The 13759-nt window shown below is 44.2% G+C and overlaps 1 protein-coding gene across 8 annotated transcripts in view; it reads left to right on the forward strand.

Moving 5' to 3' along the window:
* DTNB (dystrobrevin beta) overlaps positions 1-13759 on the forward strand; it is a 235251-nt gene that overhangs the window by 110928 nt on the left and 110564 nt on the right. For all 8 annotated transcript variants that reach the window (XM_073625026.1, XM_073625024.1, XM_073625027.1 and 5 more), the window contains one exon: positions 7499-7623. In XM_073625026.1, the coding sequence (XP_073481127.1) occupies positions 7499-7623 (125 nt within the window). The remainder of the gene's footprint in view (positions 1-7498; positions 7624-13759) is intronic.

Raw genomic sequence — 13759 nt, forward strand, 5'->3', positions numbered from 1 at the left:
CAACCTCTGCAGCAATGCTGGCAGCACTCCAACATCTATTTCACAAAGACAACCTCTGGATATGACACTGAGCCTGTGCACTCCACTTCTTTGGTCGACCATGGCGAGGCCTGTTCTGAGTGGAACCTGTCCTGTTAAACCGCTGTATGGTCTTTTCCACCGTGCTGCAGCTCAGTTTCAGGGTCTTGGCAATCTTCTTATAGCCTAGGCCATCTTTATGTAGAGCAACAATTCTTTGAGTTCTTTGCCATGAGGTGCCATGTTGAACTTCCATTGACTAGTATGAGAGAGTGAGAGCGATTACACCAAATTTAACACACCTGCTCGCCATTCACACCTGAGACCTTGTAACACTAACAAGTCGCATGACACCAGGGAAGGAAAATGGCTAATTGGGCCCAATTTAGACATTTTCACTTAGGGGTGTACTCACTTTTGTTGCAGGCGATTTAGACATTAATGGCTGTGTGTTAAGTTATTTTGAGGGGATAGAAAATTTACACTGTTATACCAGCTGTACACTCACTACTTTACATTGTAGCAAAGTGTAATTTCTTCAGTGTTGTCACATGAAAAGATAGAATACAATATTTACAAAAATGTGAGGGGGTGTACTCACTTTTGTGAGATACTGTATATAAGGGAACAAAAACAAAAGAAGAGGGTTTCCCCAAGATGGGTTTTTTGGCAGCAAAATTCAAATGATTGAACCAATGTTGTATAAAAAGAGTTGTATTTTATTGTACAAAAATAATTTAACACCAAGGTTAAAAAATGAGCTCTGATATAGAGTGTTTACAGACCTTATAGGATCAGACACACATTATACAGACATATTTTCATACCAATATTCAACAAATATTGTCAACATCAAAAAACTGACGCGTTTCAACCTATCTATCCAAGGTCTTCTTCAGAGGTCAGTCTGTTAAGAAATATACAAAAGGGGTATATGTGTAAGAACTTAATTGCGTATAATGAAACTGAAAATGAAACTAATGTGCAATATTCAATACGGTATATTTACCCAATAATGCGTGTCCTAAAAGTAAGAGGCTTCCTATATACGGGTCCCCTTTTAAAACCAAATGCCTATTCTCTCTCCCAAAGAGGTCATATGACACCTCCACCGGCACGGCCACCAGCGCCGGAGCAAATAATCCACCGATGTGGCTTACGAGAAGTCACACTGCAAGTCTCCCCCCATCCGGCCAGACGATCGGTTGGGGAGCAGGCAACACCTGCAGCGAAAACCCAAAGAACACACATTATATCTCTCGATATAATGTTTTGATACATACTATGGGTGTGCCTTTTAAGTGTGTTCTTTGGGTTTTTGATGTTGACAATATTTGTTGAATATTGTTATGAAAATATGTCTGTATAATGTGTGTCTGATCCTATAAGGTCTGTAAACACTCTATATCAGAGCTCATTTTTTAACCTTGCTGTTAAATTATTTTTGTACAATAAAATACAACTCTTTTTATACAACATTGGTTCAATAATTTGAATTTTGCTGCCAAAAAAACCCCATCTTGGGGAAACCCTCTTCTTTTCTTTTTGTTTTCAATACCAGGGGTGAGCAGCACTCCCTTTACCTCTCCTTTGTGTCCCTTCTTTGTTATTGTATATAAGGGAAACACTGATATATAATGGGGCTCTGTCCTAAGAGGGGACTCCTGATTTAAGGGTTGCTAAGTTGTCACTGCCTAGTTACTAAGGCTACATTCACACTGATGTTTGTATCTGACAGCTGTTTAACGCCAGTAATCTGCAAATGAAGAGGTTGAAATATTTCCTGTAGATAGTTGCGGTTTGTAAATATGTTTAAAGCGTAACTTCACTCTCTCATTCAACAGTGCCTGGTGTTAGTCCTTATGCTGCTAGCATTAGTAAATAGGAAACTATATCATGTTTACTTGTTTTTAACTTTTTTTTACATTTCTTTAGTTACTTCCTGGTTTCTTGCCTAGGAAAATTATGTCATACATCACTGGAGTCTTAAAGTGATTGTAAAGTCTCGTTTTTTTTTGTTAAAAATAACAAACATGTTATACTTACCTGCTCTGTGTTGTGGTTTTGCACAAAGCAACCCAGATCCTCCTCTTCTCGGGTTCTTCTTCGGTGCTCCGTGCCCCCACAGCAAGCAGCTTGCTACGGGGGCACCCTAGCCGAGCCGCAGCTCCCTGTGTCTATTCAGACATGGAGTCGCAGCCCTGCCCTGCTCCCACTCTTTCCTCATTGGCTCACTGAACTTGATTAACAGCAGCGGGAGCCAATGGCGCCACGCTGCCCTCTCAGCCAAAGAGGAGGGAGAGTCTCGGGCAGCTGAGGCGCTCCTGCAACATTGCTGGATAGAGATGGGATCAGGTAAGTATGAGGGGGGCTGCTGCAAACAGAAGGTTTTTTTTATCTTAAGGCATAGAATGCCTTAAGGTAAAAAACCTTCTGACTTTACAACCACTTTAAGGAGGAGAGGAGGAGGGGTTTTCTCTGCTAAGCTCTCCTGCATGCATGCCTGAGCTAAGGGCAGATGGATTCCAGGAAGTAAATGCTACATGAATAATTTGCCCTTACTCAAGATGGTCACGGCCAGAAAGTGATTTGTCAACAAAATAAAGCATGGAGACATGGATTGATGGGGGAGTTCGCTTTGAATACCAAAAGTGAATTAAATAGCGTTTGTGGTGTTGAGATGCAGTGTAGTTCCGCTTTAGATGCAATTTAGGTACGTTAGCGTTTTCAGGCATTTTTTTTTCAATACCCCATTCTTGGGGGGATGTTATACCCCAGGCACCTCCTCTTCCACTTTGTTGGTAGTTTTCTGAGCAAGGAGATAGAGCTGTATAATTGAAAAGGAGTGCAGAGCAAAGTTGCTGTGCCTGCTTGAGTACAGTACCATACGATTTGGTGTCCACAAACGCACAGCATTGTGATGTGCGTTTGGGGTGCTGTTAATAATTATTTGGCACCTGCATGCAGATCACAAGGGCAGTGCAGTCACCTGCGGGAAACTCGCATGGCACGCGCCTTTCCCATCTTTCCCATGTGTTCTGGTGTAAATTGGCCCTGAGGCAGAGTGAGGCAAGTGAAGTGAAGATCGGTACATCCCAGCATCTAACTCAGGGATATTTTGCCCTGATGTATGAAGAAATCAGAACCTCAACTTTACCAGACTGTCAGTGTCCATCTTTGACAGCTTACTAACTATTGTTGGACCACGTCTGCAAAGAATGAACACCAACATGACAGCATAAATGAGAACAAAAATTCAGGGAAGAAAAGGGGAAGCGTGTCAACGTACTCCAGCTATCTGCAGCTAAATGCAATGCACATTTAGCTGCAGATATTTGACCCTGGATGCACAGAGTGGAGGACTGGTTAATGATTGATAGGTCCGTCTCCTCTATTCATATATCATGTTTTATTCATAAAAGCTGTAGTAACACTTCTATGAATAGTGACGCTGGGCGGAAAGTGTGGGCATAGTCACCTTTGCTGCCATTGTGCTATTTGCTGGGTGTTCAGTGAGCTCCTGTGCCTTTTGAGGGGTGGGCTCCCTCCAGGCAAACCTGCCCTCAATCTATCCATTACTAATATACACTATATTGTTAGGCCAGTCAAGTTCCTCCACCCCAAACTCGCTCATCCATGTCTTTATGGACCTTGCTTTGTGCACTGGTGCGCAGTCATATTGGAACAGGAAGGGGCCATCCCCAAATTGTTCCCACAAAGTTGGGAGCATGAAATTGTCCAAAATGTCTTGGTATGCTGATGCCTTAAGAGTTCCCTTCACTGGAACCAATAGGCCAAGCCCAACCACTGAAAAACAACCCCACACCATAATCCTCCCTCCACCAAATGATTTGGACCTGTGCATAAAGCAAGGTCCATAAAGACATGGATGAGCGAGTTTGGGTTGGAGGAACTTGACTGGCCTGCACAGAGTCCTGACCTCAGCCCGATAGAACACCTTTGGGATGAATTAGAGTGGAGCCTGCGAGCCAGGCCTTCTTGTCCAACATCAGTGCCTGACCTCACAAATGTACTTCTGGAAGAATGGTCAAACACTCCCATAGACACACTCCTAAACCTTGTGAACAGCCTTCCCAGAAGAGTTGAAGCTGTTATAACTGCAAAGGGTGGGCCAACTCAATATTGAACCCTACAGACTAATGCCCCGTACACACGGTCGGACTTTGTTCGGACATTCCGACAACGAAATCCTAGGATTTTTTCCGACGGATGTTGGCTCAAACTTGTCTTGCATACACACGGTCACACAAAGTTGTTGGAAAATCCGATCGTTCTAAACGCGGCGACTTAAAACACGTACGTCGGGACTATAAACAGGGCAGTGGCCAATAGCTTTCATCTCTTTATTTATTCTGAGCATGCGTGGCACTTTGTCCGTCAGATTTGTGTACACACGATCGGAATTTCCGACAACGGATTTTGTTGTCGGAAAATTGTATATCCTGCTCTCAAACTTTGTGTGTCGGAAAATCCGATGGAAAATGTGTGATGGAGCCTACACACGGTCGGAATTTCCAACAACAAGGTCCCATCACACTTTTTCCATCGGAAAATCCGACCGTGTGTACGGGGCATAAGACCGGGATGCCGTTAACGTTCATGTGCGTGTAAAGGAAGGCGCCCCAATACTGTTGACAATATAGTGTATGTGTTCCTACTATGAAGGCTCTCAAAATTTAGTTAGGACTGCAGATAATACTGGGGTGCCTTGTCGCAGCCCCTGTAGCTTACGCATTTATTTTGCAAATGTTTGCAAACTAAAGTAAGTTGAGCTGGGAATTTTTCTTTGTTTGACTTGAGTCGCCCTTCCATGTGCTCCGTGCTATTCAGGCCAGTTAAAGGTTGGGTCAGTTGCCGTTTGTTTGTATTCTTCATGCGCGCCTGTGATGTGACAGCCCGTTCATTCTATTTACCTCCCCACGCACTGGAAGATTACCATGGCAGGACATGGACGGAGAAGGATTTCAGCTAATAGAAAGGGCATCAGCACAAGGTATACATCCTACTGACTGTAAGGTATTGCCCTTATCCTGATGCGTTTTTTAAACTTTGGCAGTACTTGTGTTTTAATAAAAACTATTTTGTGAGCTGGGGAGCAGCTGGACCCCTTGAAATGGTGCACAGAGCTAATAACTTAAGTACAGGAATCTCCAGCATCCTCCTTTATTAGTTGTGTGTGGACTGCCACGTAAAGTGTACCAACTCTCCATAGGATGCAATACAGAGTTTACAGCATATGGGGGGCCTGGCCTGCAGGAATTTCCGAAAATCTGTGCAGCTTGTACAAGCTGCACAGCTGATATCTTGCTGGATCAGGGACAGCCAAGTTTTAGACCGGGGGGTTAAAGCAGGGGGCCCTCAATTTAATGTGTGCCTTTTCTTTTTCTTTTTTGCATTCCCTTTTGTGTAGTACTTCAGCTCCGGAAGATTTACCCCCCTTCATGACCAGGTCATTTTTTGCGATATGGGACTGACTTACTTTAACTGACAATTGCGCGGTCTAGCGACACTGTACCCAATTAAAATGTATGTCCTTTTTTTTTTTTTTTTTTTTACCACAAGTATAGCTTTCATTTGGTGGTATTTGATCACCTCTGTTTTTTTTTTTTTTTTTTTAAAATGACTTATGCCACGTACACACGATAGGATTTTCCGACGGAAAATGTGTGATAGGACCTTGTTGTCGGAAATTCCAACCTTATGTGGGCTCCATCACACATTTTCCATCGGATTTTCTGACACACAAAGTTTGAGAGCAGGCTATAAAATTTTCCGACAACAAAATCCGTTGTCGGAATTTTCGATTGTGTGTACACAAATCCGACGCACAAAGTGCCACGCATGCTCAGAATAAATAAAGAGATGAAAGCTATTGGCTACTGCCCCGTTCATAGTCCCGACGTACGTGTTTTACGTCACCGCGTTCAGAATGATCGGATTTTCCGACAACTTTGTGTGACCGTGTGTATGCAAGTCAAGTTTGAGCCAACATCCGTCGGAAAAAAATCCTAGGATTTTGTTGTCGGAATGTCCGATCAATGTCCGACCGTGTGTACGGGGCATAACAATATTTTTTATATATATATATATATATATATATATATATATATATATATATATATATATATATATATATATATATATATATATATATATATATATATATATATGTGTGTAAAAAACACTTTTTTTATTACTTTCTGCTCTAAAACCCATCCAATCAAAAAATGCAAAAAAAAGTCAAAATTTTCAGCAATTTTTTTTTTTACTTTCTGCTATAAAACATATCCAGAAAAAAATTTTAAATCAAAATTTCTTCATAAATTTGGGCCAATATGTATTCTGCTACATATTTTTGGTAAAACAAAGCCCTTGTATCTGGTAAAAAGATACAAGGGCTGACACGTTTTGGCACACTGCCTTGGTCATAGCTGTGACCAAGGCGGTGTGCCAAAACGTGTCGGCCTTGTAGCTTTTTACATGTACCAATAAGCTTTTACATTTGGATATGGACATATAGGTTGGACTTGATGGACTTGTGTCTTTTTTCACCTACTATGTAACTATGTAACATGGAGTTGCCGGCTTTTCCTATTGGGACTGCTATATTGCGGCAGACAATCCAACACCTTACTTACACTTTTGACACTTTTTTTTGGCAATCAGTGACACTAATACAGTGATCAGTGCTATAAAATATGCACAGTCACTGTACTAATGACACTGGCTGGGAAGGGGTTAACATCTAGGGCGATCAAAGGGTTAACTGTGTGCCTAGCTGGTGTTTCAGTGTAGTGGGGGAGGTGCTTTTACTAAGTAAGGGAAGGCATGGATCGGTGTTCCTGCATTCCAGGAACACAAGATCCATGCCCTCTGTACTGACAGAACGGCAATCTGCCTTGTTTACATAGGCAGATTGCCGCTCTGCCTTTGTGCAGAACGATCGCTGGGTGCTCGGGACCCGCTGTGATTCTACACTTGCACCTGATATCCGGAAGTGCAAGATCGTGTATATATACATGATCCTGCGCAGCGGGGCCGCCCTGTAGCAGAAAATCTGCTATAGGGCGGTTGAAACTGCATCATGCTGCTATTTTATTCTCACTGCTTTGTAGTTTTTACTTTGCAGTTAGTAAGAGGTTGCGGTTTGTTTTCTGCAATTCTTCTGTTTTACACGTGTTTTTAAAATCTGCGCATTGGTTAGTGGACAAACCAGCTATGAAAAAGAACTGTGAAAAAAAAAAGTCTGAACCTTACTTTAAAGAATGGTTTAAACAGATTAAAATCCAATAAAATGCATTTCTTTAATAATGTCTGTTTGCATATACGCCAATCGGCAAGATTTCTGATCGGCATCCAGGACTGGGCTTGGTGTCTTCGTTAGAAAGTAATAATAATGGCACGGAATGATTTATTGTTAGACCGCCTCTCCTAACGCCGTCTGCCCGTCTTTCTGCAGAAATCGCCGGCAAAGAAGCTAACTCACGCAATCGGCAAGTCTCTTGGCTGCGTTCCCAGCAGAGAACCTCCTCATCCCGTCTTTCCAGAACACCCCGAGAAACCACTAGACCTATCGCACTTAGTGTGAGTACAAGATGGCTTTCTGGATGCAAACCTTACATGGTACATGGCAGGGGGAGGGGAGAAGGGGCTGTTACTGCTGGACTCTGGATAAGAAACGACAGTGTTAAAATGTACTCCTAAGTGTGACTTTAAAGCATTTTTTTATATATGTGGTTGGTGGTGGTGGGGGGGTGTAAAAAACATTTGGTTGAGCCTCGTTTTTACCACATCCCAACTGTCCCCCCCAAGCTGCAAAGTCAGCGGAGGAAGGTATACATATGCCACAGGTTTTCATCACGGCACAGCAGAAATCATGTTACCCGCTGAAAGTGACCCATTCAACTGAATACATGCGGTTGTGGTGTGCGGGTGTGCAGTTTAAGGGGTTATAACAGGTGGCGAGGGGGCAATGTAAAGCCTCTTCCCTACCTGTCAAATGCCCTCCAAAGAGCAGTCTGACCATAGATCGCTCCTCAGAGAGCAATTCTTGTGTAAATGAGCTATAAAGGTCTTTTTATTAGTAAAGGCTTTGGTGCTGCGTTATCAGTTTCTTTCACTGATGACCAGGTCCTGCACCTAATCTCATTAGCAGAGAGTGGCTGGTCATCAAGTCACTCCCTTGTAGCATATGCTATATGGAGGATTGCGTTTATGATTTCCTTTTGAAAATACAACTTACCATATATACTCAAGTATAAGCCGAGTTTTTCAGCACATTTTTTTAGGCTGAAAAATCCCCCCTTGGCTTATACTCGAGTGAGGGTGCCCATCTGCAGCTGTACCTGTGATTACTAAAACAGCAGGTGTCTCCCACTGTGTCATGCAGTCTGTGCGGCCCTCCATTGTAACAAAGCACCGCCTCCTCCTCGTCCATGATAGAGGAACACTGCTGGGAAACTGTATCAGTGTTCCGTCTATCACGGATGAGGAGGAGGCAGGGCTTTGTTACAATGGACGGCCGCCGAACAGACTACATGACGCAGTGGGAGACGCCTGCTGTTTTAGTTATCAAAGGTACAGCTGCAGAAGGGCATGACACAGCGGGAGACACCTGCTGTTTTAGTAATCACAGGTACAGCTGCAGATGGGCACCCTCACTCGAGTATAAGCCGAGGGGAGATTTTTCAGCCTAAAAAATGTGCTGAAAAACTCGGCTTATACTTGAGTATATATGGTAAGTTGTATTTTCAAAAGAAAATCATAAACGCAATCCTCCAGGATTGGAGACACCCACTGTTTTTTAGGTATCATGGGCACAATGAGGCTGCAAATGGGCACAGTGAGGCTGCAAATGGGCACAGTGAGGCTGCAGATGGGTACAGTGAGGCTGCAGATGGGTACAGTGAGGCTGCAGATGGGCACAGTGAGGCTGCAAATGGGCACAGTGAGGCTGCAGATGGGTACAGTGAGGCTGCAGATGGGCACAGTGAGGCTGAAGATGGGCATTGTTTACCCAGTAGCTGCTGCATTTCTCACCCTAGGCTTATACTCGAGTCAATAAGTTTTCCCATTTTTTTGTGGTAAAATTAGGTGCCTCGGCTTATATTCGGGTCGGCCTATACTCAAGTATATACGGTACCTGGCTCTTGCTTCATTGTTTTAAATTGTTTGTAAATTATTTACTTGGAATACAGCACCAGTCAAATTTAGAGTATCCTATGCCATGAGATATGGTACAAATCTCCCCTTCAGTGATGCTGGATACATAAAGGATCTGTGATCTTCCAGTGCTGCGTGAATGAGAGGCAACAGCTCTTTCTCTTCCCTTGTCCATTCACAAACTTGTTTGCATTTCTTAGAAAAGGACTCAAAGAGTATTGTGAGTGGATGAGGGGAGAGAAAGGGGAGGGCAAATGGCAAAATCCTTCACTACCATAGCTGCTGCCTCTGAGCACTGGAAGATCGCCACGCTCCTGTGTAGTATCTGGCTTCACCGAAGGGTGGATTTTGTACTGTAACCAGTGACAAGTAGGATACTCTTCAATAGAGGTAAATGATTTGACTGGTGCTGTATCCCAAAAAAAGTTTTTACTGGAGTTCAGCCTTAAATACTTTAGGCTGCATTCACACCTGAGCGTTTTCAGCTCGTAAAATGCCCACCAAGCAAGATCCCATTCATTTAAATCGCCCCTGTTCACATCTGAGCATTTTGTAGCCTGAAGCAAAATGCCTGAAGCTCAATAAAGTACATGAGCTTCTTTTTGGGCAGATTACAGGCATTTTTCTACTTTTTGCATTGGTGACCTTTTGACCTGTGCAAAAACGCTGTAAAAATGCACGACTTTCTGCTTGAAAGCGAAATGCTCAGGTGTGGATGCAGCCTTAGAAGTCACTCCTCTAGAAAAGTATGGCATACAAGTACAGAAGACATGTGGCAGATAGGGCTCATTCACATAGATGCTCATCCCTGTGCAGCAACCAAGAGCTGTTTGTTCTCTTTCTATTCCTACCACTGCGTTGCGTGCAGGCAGCCCATAGAAAGTGAATGGGTACACATCGGCTGTGTGGGCTCACAAGCACAGCCAAATTTGACAGGTACACAGGGATGTGTGCACAGACCCGGACATAGAGCCTATGTATCCCGCAATCTCCCCCTCTCCCCTGAATCTCCTGGTCATGTTCATCTGCAGGCTGAAAGTATACCGTATATACTCGAGTATAAGCCGACCCGAATATAAGCCGAGGCACCTAATTTTACCACAAAAAACTGGGAAAATCGACTCGAGTATAAGCCTATGGTGGGAAATGCAGCAGCTACTGTAAGTGGAAAAGAGGGTCAACAATGCCCATTTGCAGCCTCACTGTGCCCATTTGCAGCCTCACTGTGCCCATTTGCAACCTCACTATGCCCATTTGCAACCTCACTATGCCCATTTGCAGCCCCACTGTGCCATCTTCATGCCCCACTGTGCCATCTTCATGCCTCACTGTGCCATCTTCATGCCTCACTGTGCCATCTTCATGCCTCACTGTGCCATCTTCATGCCTCACTGTGCCATCTTCATGCCTCACTGTGCCATCTTCATGCCCCACTGTGCCATCTGCATACCTCACTGTGTCCATCTGCAGCCTCATGTACCTGATCACCAGAACACCGGCGCTGTGACATGCAGTCTAGTCGGCGGCTGTGCAGTGTAACAAAGACCCACCTTCTCCTTGTCCATGACGGAACACTGATTCAGTTTCCCAGCAGTGAGTCAGTGTTCCATCTGTCAAGGATGAGGAGAAGGCAGGGCTTTGTTATACTGCACGGCCGCCGACTAGACTGCATGTTACAGCACCGGGAGATCAGGGGCATGAGGCTGCAGATGAGCACAGTGACTTGAGTATAAGCCTTTTAACCCCCAAAAAATATGCTGAAAAACTCGGCTTATACTCGACTATATACGGTAACTAAAGGTAAACCTTTTTTTTCTAGTTTTTGGATAGAGTGGACGGAGATTAGAACCCCTGTCAAGCTTTTCTTGCCATATGTGTCCCTGTTAGGGAGATTCACCCTCTCTATTTGTACTGTTTGCCATCAACAAAAGTAAAATAAAATCCCACATTTTGGGTTCTCCCCAGTATATAAATAGAAGGGAAATCTTCCAATGAGACACTAGTTCTGGTGACCCTGGGGGGCCACCGGAATTTCCTCTCACATCCTGTTTTGTTATAGGTAGAGATGGGGAGGCCTGGAAAAATTAAAGTGGTTGTTAACCTGCAGGGTTACCTTAACACTATCCTCTTGGTTTATTCATGTAATGTCCCCCTGTGACTGTGCTTTATAAAATAATGCAGCCATATACAGTACCTGTTTACAGAGCACCCATCGGCACTCGCATGACCCGCCGCCTCTTTCCTCTCTCTGGCCTGACAGCTGCAGCTGGCGGGGCCGAGGATCCCCTGCTGATGTCAGTCAGGAGGTGAAGAGGAGAGAGGTGACGGGTCAGGTAAGCACTGATCGGCGCTCTGTAAACAAGTATATAGCTGCATTATTTTATAAAGCACAGTCACAGGGGGACATTACATGAATAAACCAAGAGGATAGTGTCAATTTAACCCTAATTTGAGCAGCAGGATAGGAAGGGGGCGGGCACGGACACTGAGCTGACAGGCAGGGAAGGGAGGGGGAAGAGGACAGTGGAATGACTGGAGACGCAGAGGATGACGGAGGCACATAAAATTACCACGGTGTCAGGGCTCAGCATCCCTGATATATCGTGGTCACTTTACAAAGGGGAGGGCAGAACCAGGCAGGAGCAGCCAGGTATTTCAGGTGTTACAAATGACAGGGGCCAAATGACACAGCACAAGCACTGTGCTGTATAACATGCTTCAAAGGAACAGGATTTTTTTTGATGGGGGTTAACAAACGCTTTAAGTTTTTTTTTATGTTTTTTTTCAAAGCCTTTTTTTCTCTGGAAAAAAAAAAGTGTAGAATGTTATTTTACAATGATAAATAATTTATCTATGACAGTATTTAAACCATATAACATGAAGCCCTTTAAGTGGTTGTAAAGACAAAAGTTTTTTTATCTTAATGCATTCTATGCATTAAAATAAAAAACCCTCTGTGTGCAGCAGCCCCCCCTCAGACCCTCTAATACTTACCTGAGCCCCATCTCTATCCAGCGATGTTGCAGGAGTGTCTCGGCTGCCCTAGACTTCCCTCCCCATTGGCTGAGACAGCAGTGTGGCGCCATTGGCTCACGCTGCTGTCAAAGTAATTCAACCAATGAGGAGAGAAAGGGGACGGGCCAGGTCGGAGCTCTGTGTCTGAATGGACACACGGAGCTGTGGCTCAGCTTGTGTGCCCCCATAGAAAGCTGCTTGCTGTGGGGGCACTCAACAGGAGGGAGGGGCCAGGAGCACCAAAGAGGGACCCAAGAAGAGAAGGATCTGGGCTAGTCTTAACGTATTTTTCGCTCCATAAGACGCACCTGACCATAAGACGCTGGCTGTCACTGACCCTGATCCTGTGTAGAGACAGCAAGATGTTCACGGAGGGTGTGGGGGAGGTTCCCACTCTCAAACTGTCAGATGTCAAATAAGGGGGGAGTTTTTGGAGGATCCAAATACTCCAGGGAACAGAGCCAAACAGGTGGATGGTGTCCGGGTTTATACAAGCAGCTGTGCAGCGGCAATCACAGGCGGGCTTAACACACTCCGTTCCCAGTGGTCAGAGAGGAGAGGAAAGACAGAGCCGTGCAGTCACAGACGGAAGGACAGAGCCAGGAAGATAGCTTGTATCCGGGTCGGGGGGGGAGGTCTGGTCAATATTCGCTCCATAAGACGCACAGACATTTCCCCCCATTTTTTTGGGGGGGGGTGCGTCTTATGGAGCGAATAATACGGTAAATTATTGCAAGTTCTCTCAGCTGAAGACAAGCAAATCCTGGAATACAATTCAAGTAACATTGTAATTCTCAATGCAGTTCTCAAATGTGCATTTCTGCCACTAGGGGGCCCTACAGGAGAAAGGCTAAAGTTTTATTTGCTTGTAGGATCTTCTACCTTCTACCTTCTACATTTGGATGATTGTTAGGGTACAGTAGATGATAGGTTTCTATCCCTTCAGGCCCTAATTGACATGTAAGAAGTTACATTTGTCTGACAAATTTGTTTATTTTTTGGACCTTTTAAATGATTCCTATTAATGTTATCCACCATCACAGCATAATGTGTACCTATAGTCTGGTCAGTAAATTGGTATTGTAAGAAGAAATATTCTTTTCCAAATGGTACAAGGATGACAAAACACATTGCCAGAGGTGCGATAAAGACATTAAAAAAGACTTTATGGAATAAATGATGAGGGCCAGAATGAAAGTACAAATAGCTTTTCCCTCAGTGCAGCCCACAGTTCATGAATGTGTAAGTCAATGGACTCCAAGAAAAATTTTACATTAACATTTATTTTTAATTTTGGCTGTAGCAGGGAAGGTTTTAAACCAGTGGTCTCCAAACTGTGGCCCAGGGGCCAGATGTGGCTCTTTACTCTCCTGTATCCCACCCTTAGTGCACCCTTCTTCTAGCTACCAATGATGGGCCATCTCATTCCTCCAACTGAAACTAATGATGGGGCACCGTTCCTTCCACTGATGCCAACATTGGTGCACAATTCCTCCCTTTAAAACTGATGGTGCATGGTTTACTCCCACTGGCCAATAGTCTT

Source organism: Aquarana catesbeiana, linkage group LG04 (assembly GCF_042186555.1).
Source record: "Aquarana catesbeiana isolate 2022-GZ linkage group LG04, ASM4218655v1, whole genome shotgun sequence".
Lineage (NCBI taxonomy): Eukaryota > Metazoa > Chordata > Amphibia > Anura > Ranidae > Aquarana > Aquarana catesbeiana.